Source organism: Nematostella vectensis, chromosome 6 (assembly GCF_932526225.1).
Source record: "Nematostella vectensis chromosome 6, jaNemVect1.1, whole genome shotgun sequence".
In the NCBI taxonomy this organism is placed as follows: domain Eukaryota; kingdom Metazoa; phylum Cnidaria; class Anthozoa; order Actiniaria; family Edwardsiidae; genus Nematostella; species Nematostella vectensis.
The window spans coordinates 13809202-13832338 of record NC_064039.1 but is presented as its reverse complement, the minus strand read 5'-3'; the positions used below and the strand labels follow the sequence as shown (position 1 = coordinate 13832338).

General features: G+C 41.5%; 2 protein-coding genes across 3 annotated transcripts; one reads left to right on the top strand and one right to left on the bottom strand.

The window, feature by feature from the left end:
* Positions 1–1329: 1329 nt before the first annotated feature.
* On the bottom strand, positions 1330–19926 carry LOC5507485. 2 transcript variants are annotated; one of them, XM_048729315.1, is made up of 16 exons: positions 18874–19926; positions 16156–16310; positions 15567–15908; positions 15439–15494; positions 15257–15333; positions 14789–15183; positions 13623–13857; positions 12967–13154; positions 9488–9688; positions 9148–9355; positions 8929–9002; positions 8378–8656; positions 6398–6629; positions 6046–6236; positions 4625–4828; positions 1330–2695 (listed from the first exon to the last, which is right to left on the bottom strand). In XM_048729315.1, the coding sequence occupies exons 2-16, from the start codon at positions 16292–16294 to the stop codon at positions 2598–2600; spliced, it is 2919 nt and encodes a 972-aa protein (XP_048585272.1). In that variant the 5' UTR covers positions 16295–16310; positions 18874–19926; the 3' UTR covers positions 1330–2597. The 2 variants fall into 2 exon arrangements, with proteins under 2 accessions (XP_048585272.1, XP_048585271.1); XM_048729314.1 differs by having other exon boundaries at positions 15257–15494.
* Positions 19815–23113, top strand: LOC116603099. Its single transcript, XM_048728972.1, has 9 exons — positions 19815–20819; positions 21132–21267; positions 21365–21528; positions 21612–21691; positions 21762–22002; positions 22222–22464; positions 22554–22625; positions 22728–22878; positions 22959–23113. The coding sequence occupies exons 1-9, from the start codon at positions 19815–19817 to the stop codon at positions 23111–23113; spliced, it is 2247 nt and encodes a 748-aa protein (XP_048584929.1).
* The last annotated feature ends 24 nt before the right edge of the window (positions 23114–23137 follow it).

Here is a 23137-nt window from a genome sequence, read left to right as displayed (position 1 = left end):
TAGGGCTATATGGCATGTGCCCCTCTGACTGGGGCTATAGGGCGTGTGTCCCTTTGACTGGGGCTATAGGGCGTGTGTTCCTCTGACTCGGGCTATAGGGCATGTGTCCCTCTGACTGGGGCTATAGGGCGTGTGTTCCTGTGACTTGGGCTATAGGGCGTGTGTTCCTTTGACTGGGGCTATAGGCCGTGTGTTCCTTTGACTAGGGCTATATGGCGTGTTTCTCTGACTGGGGCTATAGGGCATGTGTTCCTTTGACTGGGGCTATAGGGCGTGTGTTCCTTTGATTGGGGCTATAGGGCGTGTGTCCCTTTGACTGGGGCTATAGGCCGTGTGTCCCTTTGACTGGGGCTATAGGCCGTGTGTTCCTTTGGCTAGGGCTATAGGGCGTGTGTTCCTTTGACTGGGGCTATAGGGCATGTGTTCCTGTGACTTGGGCTATAGGGCGTGTGTTCCTTTGACTGGGGCTATAGGGCGTGTGTTCCTTTGGCTAGGGTTATAGGGCGTATGTTCCTTTGAATGGGGCTATATGGCGTGTGTTCCAATGACTGGGGCTATAGGACGTGTGTTCCTTTGACTGGGGCTATATGGCGTGTTTCTCTGACTGGGGCTATAGGGCATGTGTTCCTTTGACTGGGGCTATAGGGCGTGTGTTCCTTTGACTGGGGCTATAGGGCGTGTGTCCCTTTGACTGGGGCTATAGGCCGTGTGTCCCTTTGACTGGGGCTATAGGCCGTGTGTTCCTTTGGCTAGGGCTATAGGGCATGTGTTCCTTTGACTGGGGCTATAGGGCGTGTGTTCCTTTGACTGGGGCTATAGGGCGTGTGTCCCTTTGACTGGGGCTATAGGGCATGTGTTCCTTTGACTGGGGCTATAGGGCGTGTGTTCCTTTGACTGGGGCTATATGGCGTGTGTTCCAATGACTGGGGCTATAGGACGTGTGTTCCTTTGACTAGGGCTATATGGCGTGTGTTCCTATGACTGGGGCTATAGGACGTGTGTTCCTATGACTGGGGCTTTAGGGCGTGTGTTCATGTTACTGGGGCTATATGGCGTGTGTTCCTATGACTAGGGCTATAGGGCGTGTGTCCCTCTGACTGAGGCTATAGGGCGTGTGTCCCTCTGACTAGGGCTATAGGGCGTGTGTTCCTCTGACTGGGGCTATAGGACGTGTGTCCCTCTGACTGGGGCTATAGGCCGTGTGTTCCTTTGACTGGGGCTATAGGCCGTGCGTTCCTTTGACTGGGGCTATAGGGCGTGTGTCCCTCTGACTGGGGCTATAGGTTCGTGGTCCTCACTGGGAAAAAATCATTTCTTAACACGCGTGGGTTGTTCTGATCCACATGACTCATTTTATTATTTCATACAGTGTGCCGCTTTGAAAGGCATTTCCGTAAGTGCGATCCTTAGTTCACGAATCATACAGCTGGCTAGCTCAAGTGAGCTCCTAAACGCTATTTCTACGTTTTGCTGTTTCTGCGTTTTGCTGTGTTGTTCATACTATACGCCTAGTCTTGACCGCCTTCTTGTTTTGTACTGCTGCGCGAGAGCTCTTTTTTCTCTTCCCCTTCCCAGTTCTCGCTAGTCCAATCAAAATGGAATCGCTTACGCTAAAATCACAAGTAAACGCCCCCACGTAGCCTTCTATAATCAGCCTAGAATTGTACTTAACCTCGCCTCCACAGTTTCTTACATAAATGGTGCTAATGGATAAATTCAGGGGTGCCTAGGTTTTTAAAAATATTGGAGGGAACATGCCCCCTGTCTCCCAATCGCTGCCACGGCCCCGTTTCCTCCAATATTTAGAAAATATGTATAAGGAAATGACCCGTAGCCCCCCCCCCCCCCCCCCCTAACCCCCTAACCCAAATATTCAAATATTTCGAGGCGTGCTACAGCTCTGGTTGCACAGGACATAACAGAGACGAGAAATTCGCACTCAAATGGGGTCACCGGCATTATAGGATCTCCCCAAGACAACACGCCTTCCAGATATGATAATACCATAGTGCACAATGCCAAATTGATTCTGTAATGACCTTTCTAGTTTATGAAACAAAGTCAACAAAAAGATTCTTTGTTTTTTTGATGTCTTTCATTTTCCGCACATTTTTGGCTATAGTCGTGCAAAGTGCCCCTTATAAACTTTAGACCTGCGGTATAAAAGTGCAGAGATCCATAACAAGAAGCAAAAAAGTTTTCAGGTTTCGTTATTTCCATGCGGGCGTATTGTTATGGAATTTGATTTTCAATCTCATTTCTTGTCGTTCTTGTTATGGAGGACAAAATTTGATGCCTTCTATCTACAGCACATTTTTTGCATAAGTTAGTTTACGGCTCTGTTTTTGCGATATCTACGGAACTCTGCACGCGACGTAGTCTAACAGTGTGAATGACGACTAAGACCAGGTCCGCGGCTTTCATACCGCAGGGACGTTTCTAAGAAAACCTACTCGATAATGGACGTCAGCATGGCATGCCTTGTGTAATGACATGTTCCCCTATAGTAAACAAAACCTCGGTTGCTAGCAAGGTCTGCGGTCAGTGCGTTGCTATAGTAACAGCGCCACTCTCTGGTATTATTCCCGTCGGCCTTGTCAAAGAGAGCGTAAAGCGGTAGAGTACAGCCTGTTTTGGGGGGGCGAGGAATATTCTTTGTTGCACCACTCGTCTCTTTGGCCCTGTACGATTGCTCCTGTGTGGGAAACATTCACATTTATCAGTTATTTTAGCTCACAATCTGAGAGTTTTTGGCTGGGGTGAGAACAACTAAATTAGTTTAGAGGTGTGTACCGCAAACGCCCTTTGCTACACCTGACGCACTTTGCAATAATTTAACGCACTTTTTAATACCTGACGCACTTTGCAATCATTTAACGCACTTTTCAATAATTTAACGCACTTTTTAATACCTGACGCACTTTGTAATAATTTAACGCACTTTTTAATACCTGACGCACTTTGTAATAATTTAACGCGCTTTTTAATACCTGACGCACTTTGTAATAATTTAACGCACTTTTTAATCAAGACGCACTTTGTAATAATTTAACACACTCTTTAATACCTCACGCACTTTGTAATAATTTAACGCACTTTTTTAATACCTGACGCACTTTGTAATAATTTAACGCACTTTTTAATACCTGACACACTTTTCAATAATTTAACGCACTTTTTAATACCTGACACACTTTGTAATAATTTAACGCACTTTTTAATCAAGACGCACTTTGCAATAATTTAACGCACTTTTTAATACCTGACGCACTTTGTAATAATTTAACGCGCTTTTTAATACCTGACGCACTTTGTAATAATTTAACGCACTTTTTAATCAAGACGCACTTTGTAATAATTTAACACACTCTTTAATACCTCACGCACTTTGTAATAATTTAACGCACTTTTTTAATACCTGACGCACTTTGTAATAATTTAACGCACTTTTTAATACCTGACACACTTTTCAATAATTTAACGCACTTTTTAATACCTGACGCACTTTGTAATAATTTAACGCACTTTTTAATACCTGACGCACTTTGTAATAATTTAACGCACTCTTTAATACCTGACGCACTTTGTAATAATTTAACGCACCTATTAATACCTCACGCACTTTGTAATAATTTAACGCACTTTTTAATACCTCACGCACTTTGTAATAATTTAACGCACTTTTTAATACCTGACTAACTTTGCAATAATTTAACGCCGCACTTTTTAATACCTGACTTTGTAATAATTGATGCACTTAAACCAAAACAACTTTTCTTTATGTTTTATATTTTGAAATCAAAACGTCGTGAAGTGAACTAAAGTGGATGTAAATAGAGTCAACACGTCCAGGGTGATCCCAAAATAAAGGAGAACCGTGGATAAAAATCTAAGTTTATCGATACATTCTTTCTGACTCACATACACAATTACTATCTCAGCAGAAGGTTTTGTTGATAAAATGCTCACTTATTACCCCAAACTTCACCCCCTCCCTATATCCACTCTTCTGGTTTTTTGAGCGATCATCATTATTAATAGAGCTCAAGAAGCTGGTGAACCTCAAAGTCAGAAACTTTCACGGCAGCAGAGACGAATGAACTTCTGTTGTGATTAAAATCGCACGTGACTATATGCCAAGATGCCCAACAGTCTGGGAGAGGACATGAATTTGAGCATTCGAGCATCTTATCCACACAAATTTCCCGCCAAAATGTAAAATGGGCATCCTACCAACACTATTTTCCCGCAAAAATGTGGAATCAATATTTTACTAACACCGCCTAAATGTAAAACCAACACTATTTTCCCGCCAAAATGTGGAATCAGCATTTTACCAACATAAATTTACCGCCTAAATGTAAAATAAGCATCTTATCAACACAAATTTCCCGCCAAAATGTGAAATAAGCATCTTACCAACACAAATTTCCCGCCAGAATGTGGAATGAGCATCTTACCAACACAAATTTCCCGCCAAAATGTGAAATGAGCACCTTACCAACACAAATTCCCCGCCAAAATGTGAAATGAGCATCTTACCAACACAAATTTCCCGCCAAATTGTGGAATGAGCATCTTACCAACACAAATTTCTCTCTGAAATGTGAAATGAGTATCTTACCGGGAAGAGAGCACTCCGCGTACGGCTTGATGGTGACGCCGGTGATCGTAGCTCTGCGCAACTGCAACCAGCTGACAGCATCACCGCTCCACATGTTGCACCCAGCGCTCATAGCCTGAATGACGTCATCGCCCAGAACCGTCTGCCAGATGTTGACACCGGACAGGGAGCCCACGAAAGACTGTTTGGCGTCGTAACCTCCCTCTATGGTAAAAAATGGTAGATAAGATAGAGCTAAGCCGGCTGACTGGAACTGAAATGCACTTATTATAATAACTTTTTTCAACCAAGGGATTTTTTTTTCGACAGGCATCTTAAGGAGACACCGCTATTAAGAGTTTGTTATTAGGGACAAACTCAGACGGAAACTACAGGAAGCCCAATTTTTATCATAGGCTTTCTAGGACTATGCATACCGCATTCTTTGTACGAGGGTTAAGGCTGTAGTGTATAACTCTAAAATTAATAAATAAAATAAAATCTAAACGTACCATAGTTTTCGAGATTTTATTGTGGTTTACTAATTCGCTTTGGCGATTTTTAGCTAAGCTGGCTGTGATGACCGCTACTACGAGAGCAAACGCGGGCGCAGTCCACCAAAGGAACTTCGAAATCTAGCCGTTTTGTAAGACACTACGGATCATCCAACAGATCGCTATCTGTTATTGAATATTATTATCTTATTTCATAAGGTTATAAATTCGTTTTTGATTTTAGATTTTTTAAATAAAAATTAAAATTTTTAAATAAAATTATGTTTTTTTGAAACCAAGGTAAGGGGGGGGCACCCGTGCACCCAGCGCACCTCCTCTTGATCCGCCACAGGGGTGTCCGTATTAGCGAGGTTTGACTGTATTACGAACACCAGACTAAGGTCCCGGGGGTGTCCGTAATAGCGAGGGTTGACTGTTTTACGAACACTAGACTTATAGTCCTAAGGGTGTCCGTGATAGCGAGAGTTGACTGTATTACGAACACTACACTGAGGTCCCAAGGATGTCCGTAATAGCGAGGGTTGACTATATAAAGAACATAAAACTAAGGTCCTAAGGGTGTCCGTGAAAGCGAGAGTTGACTGTATTACGAACACTACACTGAGGTCCCAAGGGTTTCCGTAATAGCGAGGGTTGACTATATAAAGAACATAAAACTAAGGTCCTAAGGGTGTCCGTGAAAGCGAGAGTTGACTGTATTACGAACACTACACTGAGGTCCCAAGGGTGTCCGTAATAGCGAGGGTTGACTATATAAAGAACATAAAACTAAGTTCCTAAGGGTGTCCGTGAAAGCGAGAGTTGACTGTATTACGAACACTACACTGAGGTCCCAAGGGTGTCCGTAATAGCGAGAGTTGACTGTATAACGAACATGAAACTAAGGTCCTAAGGGTGTCCGTGAAAGCGAGAGTTGATTGTACATACCCAGCGAGTCTTGATCCTGTCCGATTACTAGCACCCCACCGGATGGGACGCTGTGCCCTTTCTGGTAGCCAGAGGACGCATGAATAGTGGCCCCATCCAGGTAAATCTTGTAGAATCCGTCGCTGCTGCGCCATGACCAGCATAGCATGTGCCACTTATCATCACGGAATGACACACCCAGATCAACAAACCTAAAACCAAGAAAAGTCAGGGGCACCTCGAAAAGGTATGGACATCAGTACATGTAAAAGTCTAAAGTTAAAATTTGGGATTGATTTATGAGTCCGGGATAGCTACATTCAAGTATTTGGAGAAGGGCCGTCGTGTACACATTTATTGTTGCATATCTTACTCTATAGTGTTATTTACTCCGAAGAAGATCTCCTGGTCCTTCCAAATAGTGAGTCGCATGCTGTCAATTACTGTACTGTGCGCATGCTGCAAAATGTACATGTCGCTAAGTAAGGCTGAAGTCTTGAACCAGGCGCACGTCGTCAAGGAAGTCATGGACGGCATACCAGTGAACCCGACACGGTTGTTAGTGGACTGGCTCGGGAATATCAGTTCATAGTTCATCTCGTCTCCTGAAAATAATTCAGGTTATTGGTTACACCGCCGGCATAAAGCTGGTCCAGCAATGTTTATTCTTTTGACCAGTGCTTTTTATACGGCTTCACTAGGTTGTTTTTTTGTTTTTTTTGAATGAATGCAAATAGCATTCTCAAATCCTTTGGTCTTGACGTCACACTATTCTTTCTCTAAGCCAACCAAGCCTTACCACCGCTCCTTTGTATACTGTCTCTAAAGGTTTCAAGCCTTACCACCGCTCCCTTAGTAATATAGTAAGAGAAGAATTAGTCCCGAATTTTTGGAGGGACTCCTCCCAAAACAGTCGCCATGGCAACCTCAGAGGAACTAAGAAATGGGAGGAGTTGAGAGAAGTCGAAACAATAGACTAGGAGGAGTAAGAACAATAGAACAGGAGGTGCAAGGAGGAGTGAGGACAATAGACTCGAGTGTCTTAATACTCGGGTGATCAAACGCCCTATTTATACATAATTATCGCCTAATTGGTTTATTGATCTTTTAAAGAACAATGGGCGGGCGGGTTTTACTTGTGCTCTAGTTTCTGGTAGGCTGAGATTCCACTCTCCCCTGGCCAAAGTTCTTCAAAGTTCTCACTGAGAGCTCGGGGAGTCCTGGTATAAATTTGATTTTACATCCCAAAGAATTTTGAATTTCTTCGTACACGGATTGCCATTGGTCATAATACCATCTAATTGGAAGTCGTTTGTAGGGTTCCGGAAAACTTAGATAGATTTTTGTTCCAGTATTTGTCGTATAAGGAAAGTCTTTCCGCTTTGGGAAGCGGCTATGCAAATTAGCGAAAACAAATGGCAAAACGTGAAATCTGGTAGGGAAAAGAAGACACCTGTCTATCATTTTATCTGTTACTGGTCCTAGCTTCCTTCTTCCTCCCTTGGATTGCTTGAATGGTAAGAAGTCGATTTGTCGCTTTCGGTGTACTTCTCCTCCTTGAGAGAAGTGGGCCTTTCCAGGGAGAAAGAACTAGTTTTCAACGACGAGAATGTAATATTTCGCCAAGACAAAATAGCGTTTTCCAAGACTTTCAAACTTTCCACTTCTTTCCATATCACTAAGACCGTGAAAAGCGAGTAAGTGGGAACTTAAGTTTTTCAGTTCTGGCCTCCCACACAAGGGGCAGTCTCTTGTAAACCTTCTTGGCATGGCGGTATGAAGAGAATGGCTAAAAGAGTTTTAGCAAGTGTCTTTTATAAGGTCTAACATAAGGCTAGACTACGGGGGTACATACAGGGTACATACGAGGTACATACGAGATACATACAGGGTACATACGGGATACATAAGGGGTACATTGTTTCGACTCCTCCCAACTCCTCCCATTCCTTAGTTCCTCCGGGGTTGCCATGGCGACTGTTTTGGTAGGAGTCCCTCCCAAAAAAAGGAGTCCCTCCCAAAATTCGGGGCTAATTCTGCTATTACTATACTATTTCCTTTCATACTCTCTTTAAATCAATCAAGTCTCACCACCGCTACTTTCCATACTCTCTATATATCAATTCAAGCCTTACCACTGCTCTTTTGTATACAAATTCTAAATAAATTCAAGCCTTACCACCGCTCTTTTGTATACAAATTCTAAATAAATTCAAGCCTTACCACCGCTCTTTTGCATACTCTCTCTAAATCAATTCAATCCTCAACACCGCCCCTTTCATACTCTCTCTAAATCTATCAAGCCTTATCACCGTTCCTATACATATCTCTCCCTAAACCAATCAATCCTTACCATCGTTTGTTGCCTCTGGAGTGAGGGTCAGTTTTGTGTTCCCGAATCCTTTGGTCATGACGTCACGCCAAGCCACCAGGTCACCTGTCTCTGAGCCCGGTCCTAAGGACATGCTGTGTATTATCTCGTCTGCCAGGATCTCGCTCCACATATTGAAGCGGGTCACCGTGCAGTTCAGTAGTCGAAGTGAGCCGTCAGCCTTGAGCGTCACACCCCCCGCGTGAGGGCTGTGGGTCATGCGCAATACGCCGTTGTTGAAGACACGACTGGTACCAGACCCTTTGATGAAAAGACATCATGAAAAAATCCTAATGATAATGACAATATTGGTGCTGATGGCGGCGGCGATGACAACGATAATGACGACCATAGACAAGACGACGTTGGTAAAGGTAAAAATACTTATGCTAATGATGATGATGGTGATGATGATGACAATGGACTAAGAAGACGACAAAGATAATGTTGATTATTGTGATGATGATGCTAATGATGACAAGATAAGGCGGAAGGAAAGATGTTCAATGCTATGATGATAGATTAATAATAACCTTCGTTGTTCCATGTGAGGCACAAATGCTTCCAGATGCTGCTTGGGAAGATCGTCAAGGAATCATTCTTTACTCTGAAACAAAGTTATTTTTATATGTCTAAAGTCAGTAGACATATATATTCATCAATTCGCACCGGGAGTTGTTAGTTTACTCCTCAGAAAGAAACCAGTCACAGTGCCATCACTGAAAGTGAATTATTTGTTACAAAGTACTCACACGTTGCCAACGCGGAGACTCAAGGCCCCCACATGGCTAAAACTCAGCATCAGCTCAACATAAGAATTGACCACATATTTGAGTATCTCCGCGGCGCGCTCTTTCAACCACAGGCAGACCGTAAACCTCCCCAGGGAGGGTAGGGTGGGGAGCTGGACGAAGTCTGTACCGCCCGACGGGATGGTGAACATGAAGTCTGATTGATTCGCTGAAAAGAAGAAAATATTCTAGAAAATAGAATGTCACGATGAAAGCAATCCTGCAACTTAGAGAGACTCAGTCAGTTTATTAGGAATACATGTACATGATATTGTTAAAAAGCTTTTATTGGTTCACTAACCTGTGACGCAATCGGAGTAACGTATAATCGGCAACTTGTTCCTGGAGGCGAATCTAAGATCTTGCCAGCTGATTGCGTTCCCACGTGCCTCGCCACACCCCTGTGCGATCTGGATGATTTCATTAACTGTCAGCACGCGGTCCCACAAGTTCACGTTCTTGAGAAGACCAAGAAACGCTTGACTTTGTTGAAAACCACCGCCTGAAAACGCATAATGTACTATTATTAATGTACGCTATTATTTCCCGTGACATATTTAATATATGGATTTGTGCAAGGCGATTTACGTAGAAGTTGTTACTGCTACTGCTACTGCTACTGCAACTGCTACTGCTACTGCTACTGCTACTGCTACTGCTACTGCTACTGCTATTGCTACTGCTATTGCTGCTGTTGCTGTTACTGTTCCTGTTCCTGTTGCTGTTGCTGTTACTGCTACTGCTACTGCTACTGCTACTGCTACTGCTACTGCTATTGCTATTGCTACTGCTACTGCTACTGCTACTGCTACTGCTACTGCTACTGCTACTGCTACTGCTACTGTTACTGCTACTGCTACTGCACCTGCTACTGCTACTGCTATTGCTATTGCTACTGTTATTGCTATTGCTACTGCTCCTGCTACTGCTACTGCTACTGCTACTGCTACTGCTACTGCTACTGCTACTGCTATTGCTATTGCTATTGCTATTGCTACTGCTACTGCTACTGCTACTGCTACTGCTATTGCTATTGCTATTGCTATTGCTACTGCTACTGCTACTGCTACTGCTACTGCTATTGCTATTGCTATTGCTATTGCTACTGCTACTGCTACTGCTACTGCTACTGCTATTGCTATTGCTACTGCTACTGCTACTGCTACTGCTATTGCAATTGCTATTGCTACTGCTACTGCTACTGCTACTGCTACTGCTCCTGCTATTGCTATTGCTATTGCTACTGCTACTGCTACTGCTACTGCTACTGTTACTGCTATTGCTACTGCTACTGCTATTGCTATTGCTATTGCTACTGCTACTGTTACTGTTACTGCTACTGCTATTGCTACTGCTACTGCTACTGTTACTGCTACTGCTACTGCTACTGCTACTGCTACTGTTACTGCTACTGCTACTGCTACTGCTACTGTTACTGCTACTGCTACTGCTACTGCTACTGCTACTGTTACTGCTACTGCTACTGCTACTGCTACTGCTATTGCTATTGCTACTGTTATTGCTACTGCTACTGCTACTGCTACTGCTACTGCTACTGCTACTGCTACTGCTACTGCTACTGCTACTGTTACTGCTACTGCTACTGCTATTGCTATTGCTACTGTTATTGCTATTGCTACTGCTCCTGCTACTGCTACTGTTACTGCTACTGCTACTGCTACTGCTACTGCTATTGCTATTGCTATTGCTACTGCTACTGCTACTGCTATTGCTATTGCTACTGCTACTGCTACTGCTACTGCTATTGCTATTGCTACTGCTACTGCTACTGCTATTGCTATTGCTACTGCTACTGCTACTGCTATTGCTATTGCTACTGCTACTGCTACTGCTACTGCTACTGCTACTGCTACTGCTACTGCTACTGCTCCTGCTATTGCTATTGCTATTGCTACTGCTACTGCTACTGCTACTGCTACTGTTACTGCTATTGCTACTGCTACTGCTATTGCTATTGCTATTGCTACTGCTACTGTTACTGTTACTGCTACTGCTATTGCTACTGCTACTGCTACTGTTACTGCTACTGCTACTGCTACTGCTATTGCTACTGCTACTGCTACTGCTACTGCTACTGTTACTGCTACTGCTACTGCTACTGCTACTGCTACTTGCTACTGCTACTGCTACTGCTACTGCTACTGTTACTGCTACTGCTACTGCTACTTCTACTTCTATTGCTACTGCTACTGTTGCTGCTACTGCTACTGCTACTGTTACTGCTACTGCTATTGCTACTGCTACTGCTACTGCTACTGCTCCTGCTACTGCTACTGCTACTGCTCCTGCTCCTGCTCCTGCTATTGCTACTGCTACTGCTACTGCTACTGCTACTGCTACTGCTACTGCTACTGCTCCTGCTATTGCTATTGCTACTGCTACTGCTACTGCTACTGTTACTGCTACTGCTACTGCTACTGCTACTGCTCCTGCTCCTGCTATTGCTATTGCTACTGCTACTGCTACTGCTACTGTTACTGCTATTGCTACTGCTACTGCTATTGCTATTGCTACTGCTACTGCTACTGCTACTGCTACTGCTACTGCTACTGCTACTGCTACTGCTACTGCTACTGCTATTGCTACTGCTACTGCTACTGCTATTGCTACTGCTACTGCTACTGCTACTGCTACTGCTACTGCTACTGCTACTGTTACTGCTATTGCTACTGCTACTGCTATTGCTACTGCTACTGCTATTGCTACTGCTACTGCTACTGCTACTGCTACTGCTACTGTTACTGCTATTGCTACTGCTACTGCTACTGCTATTGCTACTGCTACTGCTACTGCTACTGCTACTGCTATTGCTATTGCTACTGCTATTGCTACTGCTACTGCTACTGCTACTGCTACTGCTACTGTTACTGCTATTGCTACTGCTACTGCTACTGCTATTGCTACTGCTACTGCTACTGCTACTGCTATTGCTATTGCTACTGCTACTGCTACTGCTACTGCTACTTCTATTGCTACTGCTACTGCTACTGCTATTGCTACGGCTATTGCTATTGCTACTGCTACTGCTACTGCTATTGCTATTGCTATTGCTATTGCTATTGCTATTGCTACTGCTATTGCTATTGCTACTGCTACTGCTACTGCTATCGCTATTGCTACTGCTATTGCTATTGCTATTGCTATTGCTATTGCTATTGCTACTGCTACTGCTACTGCTACTGCTACTGCTACTGTTACTGCTATCGCTATTGCTATTGCTACTGCTACTGCTATTGCTATTGCTATTGCTACTGTTACTGTTACTGCTACTGCTACTGCTACTGTTACTGCTACTGCTACTGCTACTGCTACTGCTAGTTATTGTTATTGTTACTGCTATTGCTATTGCTATTGCTACTGCTACTGCTACTGATTGTTATTGTTATTGTTATTGTTGTTGTTGTTGTTGTTGTTGTTGTTGTTGTTGTTGTTGTTGTTGTTGTTGTTGTTGTTGTTGTTGTTGTTGTTGTTGTTGTTGTTGTTGTTGTTGTTGTTGTTGTTGTTGTTGTTGTTGTTGTTGTTGTTGTTATTGTTATTGTTATGAGGTGACTGTTTTACAGCATTTTTTCCCTCTCTCATAGAAAAAGGTGGCGAAAGGGGGAGAGTTTGCAACCACAGACCCAAACCTTAAAAAATATGTTATTGTTAAGAGATGACTGTTTTTACAGCATTTTTTCCCCTCTCTCACAGAAAAAGGGGGTGAAGGGGGGAGAATTTGCAACCACAGACCCAAACCTTAAAAAAAAATATCAGATTTACCGTAACTATCTTGGTCTTGTCCGAGAACTGCAACTCCTGTTCCCCTGACAGTTGATCCTTCCACAAATGTCGATGAGTTTGTAACCTCAACACCATCTATGTAGCCCCACATCTTACAGGAGGATTGCCAAGCGAGACATACAGTGTGCCATTTGTTGTTCCAGAGGTCACGAATAAGGGCGTGGCCACTAGAGACACGTGATAATGTGATGATAATAACAATATGGCGAGTTCATTAGTTTAAACAACAACTCAAAAACAACAGCAACAACGACAGCTGAGCAGCAGTGACGCAAACAACAACAATGACAAACACATCATCAGAGACAGCGCGATTATATTAGTGACTTTATGATGATAATGATGGTGGTGGTGATGGTGGCGGTGGTGATGATGATGGTGGTAATTATGATAATGATAATGGTTATGATGATGATAATGATAAAGGTAATGATGATGATAATGATAATGGTAACGATGATGATAATGATAAAGATGATGATGATGATGATAATGGTGATGATGATGATAATGATGAAGATGATGATAATGGTGATGATGATGATCATGGTATGGTAAAAATAATAATAATAAAGACAACTTACCACTCTTGTCTTCGCCTATATCAGCATACCTGTATTATGCATATATCTCACCTGTCTGTCCGATAACCGTCGATAAAAAAACTGATGCCAGTATCCCAAATGATGATATAAATGCCGTTCGACTCGCCGGCCCAGGCGTAAGAGAAGGGGACGACGTCTACATTAAAACTCGTCTTGAGGGTAACACAAAGCGTCAGTGCAGTCAGGTCGGGCATACTCGTATTGGCGATGGCGTAACGCGAGTCGGACTTGGTTACGAAGTGCATGGCGTGGTCATAGCCTTTTTCTGAGGGAAAATAAAGGAACATCACACGTAAAACAATAAGAGCAGTCCATGGAACGCAAGCACCCTAACAAGAGGTACGTATTCAAGTATATTTAATAAAAAAATATAAAGATAATAATAAAATTATGATTATAATAAATCATGATTCTAGGGAAGAAAATACCATAGACGGATACAATCCCAACTAAGTTTATTTCATGAATTAGAGAATGAAGCAGAAGCGGCAGAAGGGTAGGGGGAGGGGGGTCGCCAGCCCCTCCCCCCCCCACTTTTGCTAGCGAATGTTTCTTTATATATGAACGGTTTTTTTAAATGAACGGGTTTCAAGAGGAACATATAAAACCGAAAACAAATCTGTTGACAAGTTTAAAATCCCGTGCATGAAAACCTAGGTTATTCCCCGCATTCTTATAAATAGCGCTTAAGAATTTGAAACCACCACCCACCCCTCCCCCTGAACCCAGCAACCACCCCTCCCTCCAACTTCCCCGCCCCCACCCCCACTTATGTGACCACTGCGCCGCCCTTGTGTTGTATAACTCATAGATGTTTATTTGCGTGAATTCGTATGTCCTTAGAAATCCTTCACTGACGCTGGTGGGAAGCCTGTGACCTTTGCTTACAAACATCCTTAAGCACAACACTCGATTAATTATGTCTTAGGGCAGAGTCTTTTTAATTATGTCCTAGGGTACTCTTTCAATATGCTAATAGCTGTATGTAACTGATGAAAAATACAAGCAACCATAAACTTGTGTTAGCGTTAACAGAGCGACGAGGATTAGAGATGGGACCGCAAAGCACTGTTGGTAAGCTTGGATACCTAGGTTCAGCGGTGTTTGACTTTGAAGATCTGAAAAAAATCTCAAAATTCAGCTAAAAAATAGCCAGGGGTCAATGGGCCCCACAAAGTGATTAAAATCATCGTTACCTGCCACTCCGAGACACGAAGTCGGTTTTTGAATGATGACGTCAGCTCGTCCTTGATACTTCATCTCTCTCCAGTCAATAAGGTTCCCAGTCTCCCGACCACATGTCTGAGCCAGCAATGCAATGGCCCCATCACTGATCAACTCACTCCACACGTTAAACCGACTGATCACCCCGACGAAGGACTTGCTGGCATCGAAACCACCGACCATCACCTTTTGAATCTGGCCAATGACCAGCTTACCGGGTGACGTGATATTGTGCCCTGGGCTTAGTGTGGAACCTTGGCCCCTTTTGGCCCCGTCTACAAAGAAGGACCATATACCACCGGTGCTACTCCATTTGATGCATATATGGTGCCAGGCCCCTTTCAAAGGCTGCGAGTACTTCATCTCACTGAAGCAAAGCAACTCGTGTTATTATATTGAAAACCTTTGAGCAAAAGAAACTTAACGAAGCAGAAACTCACCGCGAGGCTCCATTCACTGTCAGATTGCATGACGTCATCTTCTCACGATTGTCGCAGACAAACACGATTTGCGAAATCTGTGCGGGTTCAGCATATGAAAAGATGGTCAGCGGACCGTTAGTGCTAGTAGTGATCCATATGCATGCTGTGAATTCAGTAATACTGTTGACCACATCTACTACCATGTGCGACGTGTTGCTACGAGCGGGAAACTTCACGTCGTATTCGGCAGCGTTTGCTGAAAAAGTTGAAAACATGAACACTTTTCAGAAACTACTCTGAAGTAAAAAAAAGTGTACAGAGTAATTACCTTTCCATTTTAAGCAGTCCTGTCCAGTTCTGTCTTCATTGCATAAGCATTCATAATCACGCTCGCTGTCACATGACTCGACGCACAAGTTGCCATGGGAACAGTTTACACAGACGGCTGGCTGAAGGTCAAGGTCAGGGCCATAGTACGCGTACCCCTCCCTGGACAGTAGGGATGATGCTCGGTGGGTGGCGTTCGACAATTCGCACGCATGCTCAGAAGTGCTGCTTTGTAATTGGTAGTTGAATGATTGACATTTGTCATCTTCCATGCACGCAAGAGTGCAATCAAATGAATTTCTCACTAGAAGGAAGGCGATGTTGAATCCATGAAGGTATTTTTCTGCGGAAAGTGATAAGTTGTTATTAATTTTTGCAGCGAGCTTGGCTTGACGACGATGCCTATATAAATGATTACTGCTAATACAATAAAAGTAAAGAAGGGTAGCTGAAATTTCTAGAGAAATTTTTACCGCCACTTTAATTTAAGGAAAAAAAACAAAACGAAGACACCCAAAACGTAAACAGAATATTACTCAAGAAGCTTCTAAGGTCTTTCAAAACACCTTTTGTTTTCTAAAAGCTGTTACCGGGTGTTTTCTTGAAGTTTTCATTGACTTCTTTGATGCAGTCGCCTGATGAACGCGCATGCGCAATTTTTGTCGCTGCCACCACGACGCTCAGCGTAAGCCATTTGATCACGTGGCGCAAGTCTCGCCGCTGACACATCAGGGAGAGTTGACACCTGCAGACGGCATGTAGCACAACAAGTTAAGGTCCCTCGCAGGAATACAAGCTTCGGTTTGTATTTTTGCAAACCTTTATAAACTTGGTGCTTGTTTGCAATTTCCTATGCATAAAATAACAAATTCTGTGCTGACTGTTAAAAAAAAGAAAGTTAAAAAAGCTTTCTTTTTCAACCGGCATAGAAAAGCTACATGTTCGCGTTCAGTGTAAAAGTAATAAAGTTATAAAGCTGATTATTAGGGAGTTTTGGTTTTCTAACGCGTTCTAGACTAACGTTTTCTTTTTCTACCCCTTTCCGGAGATATTATCACGGTATGTAAAATTGTTTGGAGGGACAATAAAGGGTGTTTTGTTTCAGAGAATGTAATTCTGTTCACAGCTGCCTTTATCTCATTCCTCCGAAATAGAACTATTCTAACAACGTTATAAAATATTACCAGAAAAAAAATATGGAAAATCCTTGTTTACTCAATTTTAGAGGTATAACTAAAAATATTATAACAGATAGATCACATCGATTTCTAATGATTTGAGTAATATTAGAGACTCATGGTCATTTTTCGGCCTCCCCAGATAAAAAATAGGTTAAGATCTAGTTAACGCTAAAATGAACAGATGAAAAACGCTCGGCAGTAAGTGTATCTTACGCTCGGCGCATTTATAATACACCGTCAAACTAAAATTCGTCAAGCATAATTGAAGGGTTGCGTGCAGCGCCCTTCACTGGGCGCCTTATCATGCGACACTCATGAAATCAGTGGGAAAACCTTAAACCATCTTTTCGCACACGGAATAAATCTCGAATTTGTCAGACTCTCGAGAATCTCGAGTTTTTGGTATTTTGGTGAGATGTTGCACGCCAGATCCCCTTTATCCATAGAACATAAAATTGACAAACGTTGCATTCCTTAGCTAATAATTAAGAGTAAAAGGTGGGGTTAACAGAATTTATTCCATAGCGCTGACCGAGTTTTTTTGTGTGTTTCAAAAACAATATGCATTACTTTACTTTTGGTCCGTTTTTCGGTTCGAATTAGTTTTCGATTTTTGTATATTTATCTTTCAAATTCTGATCACATGGAGTTTTCATACTTTGAATACAATTCTAAGTGATGCTAAGGAAATTCTAAGTGAACTTGTCAAAGTTATTTTAAGAAAATGCTTTTATCTTACCTTATCAATGTGTTGTAAGGGACTTGAAACCAAAAGATCGACAGCAGCGAAACGAATAAAAAATATTTGCAAACTTTTGTCAACTTTGGTGATTGTTTACAATTGTCAATGCATTTAAATAAAATAACAAATTCTGTCCTGAATGTTCTATCTCTAAAATTTAATTTTATCAGCTCTTGAATTTCAATTCATTATTTTTTGGGACGATGTTATTCAAATGTTTCTCGAATTAGATTCCGTAGCCTTATCAATTATATTTCCCTTTACTGCTTTTCCAATGAAAGTTTTAGCGCTGTTATTTTCCGGCGTAACGCTTATTTCTCAAAGCGGCGCCTCACTCGAAATTATTATTTTTTTTGTTCCAATACTTAACCATCTGCGTGGCAGTTTCGATATCAGTTTCTGTTTTGAACATTTCGTTATAACTCTCTAAAGTTCAAAATTTAATAAATGACTTAAATGCTCAAAATTTAAGAAATGTTAACAATTACTAAATAGCAAATAAACGGCTTGGTAACTAGATAATAAAAAGAAAACGAGTCGAAAAACGACTCCAATCATACATTGCCCTGCTGTTTGCCAAAAAATAATATTTTCACAGGCGCATACCATTGGTATGTTGAACTACCTCCCCTATTTTTATTCTTTTTCTATCTAAAGTTTGAGTGATGATTCTGAAAGTGTCGCCAGATCTTGCTGTGCTTCTTTTTTTGAACGATCTAAAAAGTCCTAGCCTTTGTTTCGGAGATCAAGTTATAAACTGATTACAAGGGAGTTTTGTTTTTCTAACGCGTTTTGGACTAACGTTTTCTTTTTCTACCCCTTTCCAGAGATATTATCACGGTATGCAAAATCTTTTAGAGGGACAACGAAGGGAGTTTCGTTTTTTTAACCCTTCATTCTGGAGATATCACTGAATACCATATTTTTTAGAGGGGCAAAAAAGGGAGTTTTGTTTCACGGAATGCAATTCTGTTCACAGCTGCCCTTAATTCATTCCTTCGAAAAAGAACTATCCTAACTACGCAATGATTTGTGAAATATTTCCATTAAAAATATAGAAAATCCTTGTTTACTCAGTTTTTGAGGTATAACTAAGAATATTATCCCAGATAGATCACATCGATTTCTAATAATTTGAGTAATATTAGAGACTCATAGTCATTTTTCGGACTTATCAGATCAAAAATAGGTTAATATCTTGGTAACACTTCAATGAAAAACGCTCGGCAGGTAGTGTATCTTACGCTCGGAGCATTTATAATACATCCTCAAACTTAATTCGTCAAGCATAATTGAAGGGTTGCAATGCAGCGCCCTTCACTGGGCCTTATCATTCGACATTTAGAAAATCAGTAGGAAAACCTTTAACCATGCTTTAATCTTACCTGTTCAAAGTGCTGTAAGGGACTTTAAACCCGGAGATCGGCAGCAGCGATAGATACCTCAGTCAGTGGACTGAATGCTGATGTTGCCATGGCCAGAAATATTGAACCACGCGCATGCGCGCTAATAACCAGAAGTTGAACTAACGGCTTTCAAGAAACAACGAAGTTTGTTAACAAATGACTTACGCGTAACCCTAAAACGAATTTTTAACCGTATCCGAATGTGAAAATGAAAAAACCTGCATCGGAATCGTATTTTTCAAAGATTTAACATAACAGATATAGAATAATGTTCGACACATAATGAAAAAATAGTTCGGTTTTGTAGGTTTTAAAAATAGCGTTTTCATTGTGTTGTTCGCTAAATGCATCTGAATAAAATAACGTAAATTTGTCTCAGACACCCTTGAAATAAAACCTAGCACTCAGTAATAACATCTCTTGGCTCAAAACCTGCATCGGAATCATAATAAAGACATGTTTACCTTGAGTCTTCATCGAGAAGATTGTCTTTACCGCTTCATCGTAATTCGGTTTTTGCGATATAAAACGCATGATCTCCCTTGAAGTTTTGTTCGTAGTTTCCTGGCATTCGAATGATAAATCGAACGTTTGTCGAGAAAGTTGAAGCATTTTATCGCGCGCCATCTCTTTGAAAACTGGCTGTTGATGTTGCTACGAATTGTCTAAGACTGCCGGGAGCCCTGTATTGCTAAAGGCCGTTCCTCTCCAGGCTTTATCTGTCAATCATTTTGAAATTTAGCGGGAATTTCATTGGCGGGTAGTTCATGAATGAAGTTGTAGTTTCATCGTAGTACGCGCGTAGTAAAAAAATACTACGCAATGTTTACAGTTTATAATGACTGAGTAATCAAAGAAATGGCGACGTAACGAGAAAACAAAAACACCAGTCCGGTAGGTTTTCATCCTGGCAACACACTATGTCGGATATATTACAAAGGACGGATCCATTCTTTGAGTTTTTACTGACGGAAAGTGACTCCAGGTACGAGCACAAGCAACGCCTTGCAGAAAACGATGTAACCGGTTATATAACTTTGCCGCGACCCCTCCTTGCTGGCTGGTATTTAATCAAAACGAAGGACATTCGGTACATCGACCTGCTAAACAAGTCTATAGGGGCCACTCTGAAGATCAGCTCAGAAAGCGTCTTACTTGAAAAAAGATTGGACGATCTATGCAGGAGAAGTTCGGCACAGAAAAAGAAACTAAACGTACGGGGATCGGGGAAACCACGCTTTGACTTTTGCAACAGCGCTTGCAAAGTCCGACTCTTGAGGAAAGAAGTTGTAGAAATAAAGGATTTGGTGGAAGAACGAGTCGAGGAAACTTCTTCCATTGCAGAACGTGATGAACTAGTTACAGCCTTGAAACAAGAGGTGCAACGGCTCAAGGGTAATAATGACTCCTTGAGACAGCAAATTAGGCACTTGAAGAGGGAAACATGCGATGCAAATGTGGGGACTCCCATCCCTGAATTAAAGACCGAACAAAGTAAAAACCGAAAAATAAAAATACTAAAAAATAAAGCAGAGAAAGCACTTGCATTTGTAGAATTGTTTGGCTTAGAGCTTGATTTTCTCCAAGTAACTGACTCTGTCAATGAGAAAAACTACAATCTGGACTTGTCAACAGCATGTCAAGGTGGATCCAAAACAACAGGCCAGAATGCCCAATACCTGTCACTTAATGAAAAGGACAAAGCCACTGTAGAAAGTGTTCTATTTTTGATGGACAAATTTGGTGTTGGGGATGATTTTATCCAAAAGGTGTCAAGAATAGTTGATGGCTTCCCTAGAGGCTATATCATAAAACAGTGTCGCTCAGAGCTCAATAAACAGTGCAACATCAGGCCCACTCCAGGACAAGTTCCAGGAGCCCAGTTCTCTTTCAAGGAGAGACTGGTAGAGCAAATCAAGAGTCTGGTGAGTTGTTAGTAATTTGAATCAGGATTTATGTACAAAAATGTATTAAGAAATGATACCCCCCCCCCCCCCACACACACACACCCCAGGAAACAACAATGCAACAACAAATCACACCCCAGAAAACATCAATGCAACAACAAATCTTGATTTGTACATACAGTACAGTAATGATATTTACAAAAATAAGCATATGCACTCATGATATTTACTAATTTACTAGATAATCTGGTTGCTGGAAATATAGACTGCCTGCTATTAATCATAAATACCCAAGTTAAAATAGAAGTGGTATCCCATTTCTTTTAACAGAGAGCAAGTGGTATGGTTACAGACCATGTCAGGATAAAGCTCAGTGGTGACGGGGCCAGAATGAGCCGCTCCTCAAATTTCACCCTTTTTAGCTTTGCAATACTGAATGCACCTGATGATCTGCTTTCCTCGAAAGGTATGTGTACCTCATTTATATGCTATATCTCTGGCTATACATGGGACAAGGCTATACATTCCAATGTTTCTTATACCATCTTACAAATACATTTGAGGTACACACACAGTGGCAGTTATCAATGGTCCAGAGAAGTATGAGACAATAGCAGAGAGCTTGAAAGATGTTCTTGAAGAAATTGATGCAGTGCAAGATGATAGCTATGTAGAACTTGATGGCAAGAAGATAAATGTAGAGTTCTTTCTGGGCGGAGACTATAAGGTAACAGTCGTCTACAGGTTCTTAGCAGAATGTGACATTTTAAAAAGAAAAACTAATCTAGTAATTTGTTTCTTTTTTTTCAGTTCCTCTTACAAACAATGGGTTTGAGTGCTGCAAACTCAGCATATGCTTGTCTTTGGTGCAAAGTTCACAAGAAAGACAGGTAAAAATTGTTAAGAATACTAGGTCTAAGTGACCTACAATACAAGGTAACTATTTTGTAATTTCCCCAGAGGTGATATGAGCAAGGATGATGAGTATTATGAGAAGGACCCACTACGCAGGACCCTACAGGATATTATTGAGTGTGGAAAAAGAACGAAGGGAGAGAATTACTGCTGTGTAAATAAACCCCTATTCAACATTGAACCTGACCACATACTAATAGATGAGCTCCACTTAATGCTGAGGGTGACGGACATCCTGATAGATAATGCAATAGAAGATGCAATGCAGTGGGATGAAAAGGAAAAGGTCAATACAATCTACCTGATAATATACTTTTTATGACAAATAAAGCACTTATATAGGACATGAATGACTGTCCATGTACAATTACTATAAGAAGTGGAAAAACTGTTAGCAATGGAATTGTAGTATGTTGTAGTAAAGTTTAAAAATGTAAAGTGCCACTGAGCTTTAGGAAATGCCACTACAAAAAAGTTTACTCATAGCAGAAATTTTTTTTTTCAGATCAGTAAAAGATCAAACAAAGGAAGCACAAGCCATCTGAGTCAATTAGTACAAACTATACGGTCGTGTGGGGTATCATTTCAAGTGTGGGAGAAGCTTAATGCAGATGGTAGGGGAAGTGGTACCTATGACTTCACAAGTTTGATGGGTAGCGATAGAAAGAAACTTCTGAAAAAGCTCCCAGAGAAGCTCATTGGTGTCCTACAGCCATCTACAGCTGCTAGGGTTGCAGAAATCTGGAAGGTGAATTTAGCATAATTATGCTGAAATCATTCTCACTGAAAATTAAAAAGTAAGCTATAGAGATATAAATTGTATTTTCATGATTCCAGGATTTCCACCATTTGTATTTTGATTGTGTTTCTAACTGGAAACCACCATCCATGGAAGTCTATCAAAAAGAGGTAAAGCTAGAAGTGTTTTATAAAAATTTAAAAAAACCAGTATGATCTTGATAGAATCTGACAAAACTATTATACCTGTTTTTTGTAACAAAAATTCCACAGGCTAAAGAATGGATAACCAAATTCGGTAGCCTTGGTGATGTGAGGCTTGGCTACAAAAAAGAGCGAGTGACATGCTACATGCATGTTGCAGCCTATCATGTTCCACCCATGATAAGGCGCTATCAAAACCTGAAGCAGTTTAGTGGTCAAGGTGGGTAAATAATATTATTTTTTATAAAAATCAAAAAGTGAAAAGTTTTGAAAGTTTGTTTACTATAAATACTTTTATAGGTCTGGAGAAAAATAATGATGATGCAAGAAGAGTGGTTTTGAGAAAATCTAACCACCTTGATGACCCCTGTGAGGTTTTGCAAGCAGAGTTTAGGTTGGGCAAGCTAAAGCACAGGGAGAAACTCCCTCGTCCCTATGTCAAACGAAATGCCTAATATTGGGAAGAGGAAATTAAGATA

Coding starts and splice junctions, on each gene's coding strand:
- LOC116603099 (XM_048728972.1), top strand. CDS start 19,815: ATGTCGGATATATTACAAAGGACGGATCCATTCTTTGAGTTTTTACTG. Junction 20,820..21,131: donor TAGAGCAAATCAAGAGTCTG/GTGAGTTGTTAG, acceptor TTCTTTTAACAG/AGAGCAAGTGGTATGGTTAC. Junction 22,879..22,958: donor GAAGCAGTTTAGTGGTCAAG/GTGGGTAAATAA, acceptor ATACTTTTATAG/GTCTGGAGAAAAATAATGAT.
- LOC5507485 (XM_048729314.1), bottom strand. CDS start 16,294: ATGTGTCAGCGGCGAGACTTGCGCCACGTGATCAAATGGCTTACGCTG. Junction 15,495..15,566: donor GGACTGCTTAAAATGGAAAG/GTAATTACTCTG, acceptor CAACTTTTTCAG/CAAACGCTGCCGAATACGAC. Junction 6,237..6,397: donor GGAGTAAATAACACTATAGA/GTAAGATATGCA, acceptor TCTTGGTTTTAG/GTTTGTTGATCTGGGTGTGT.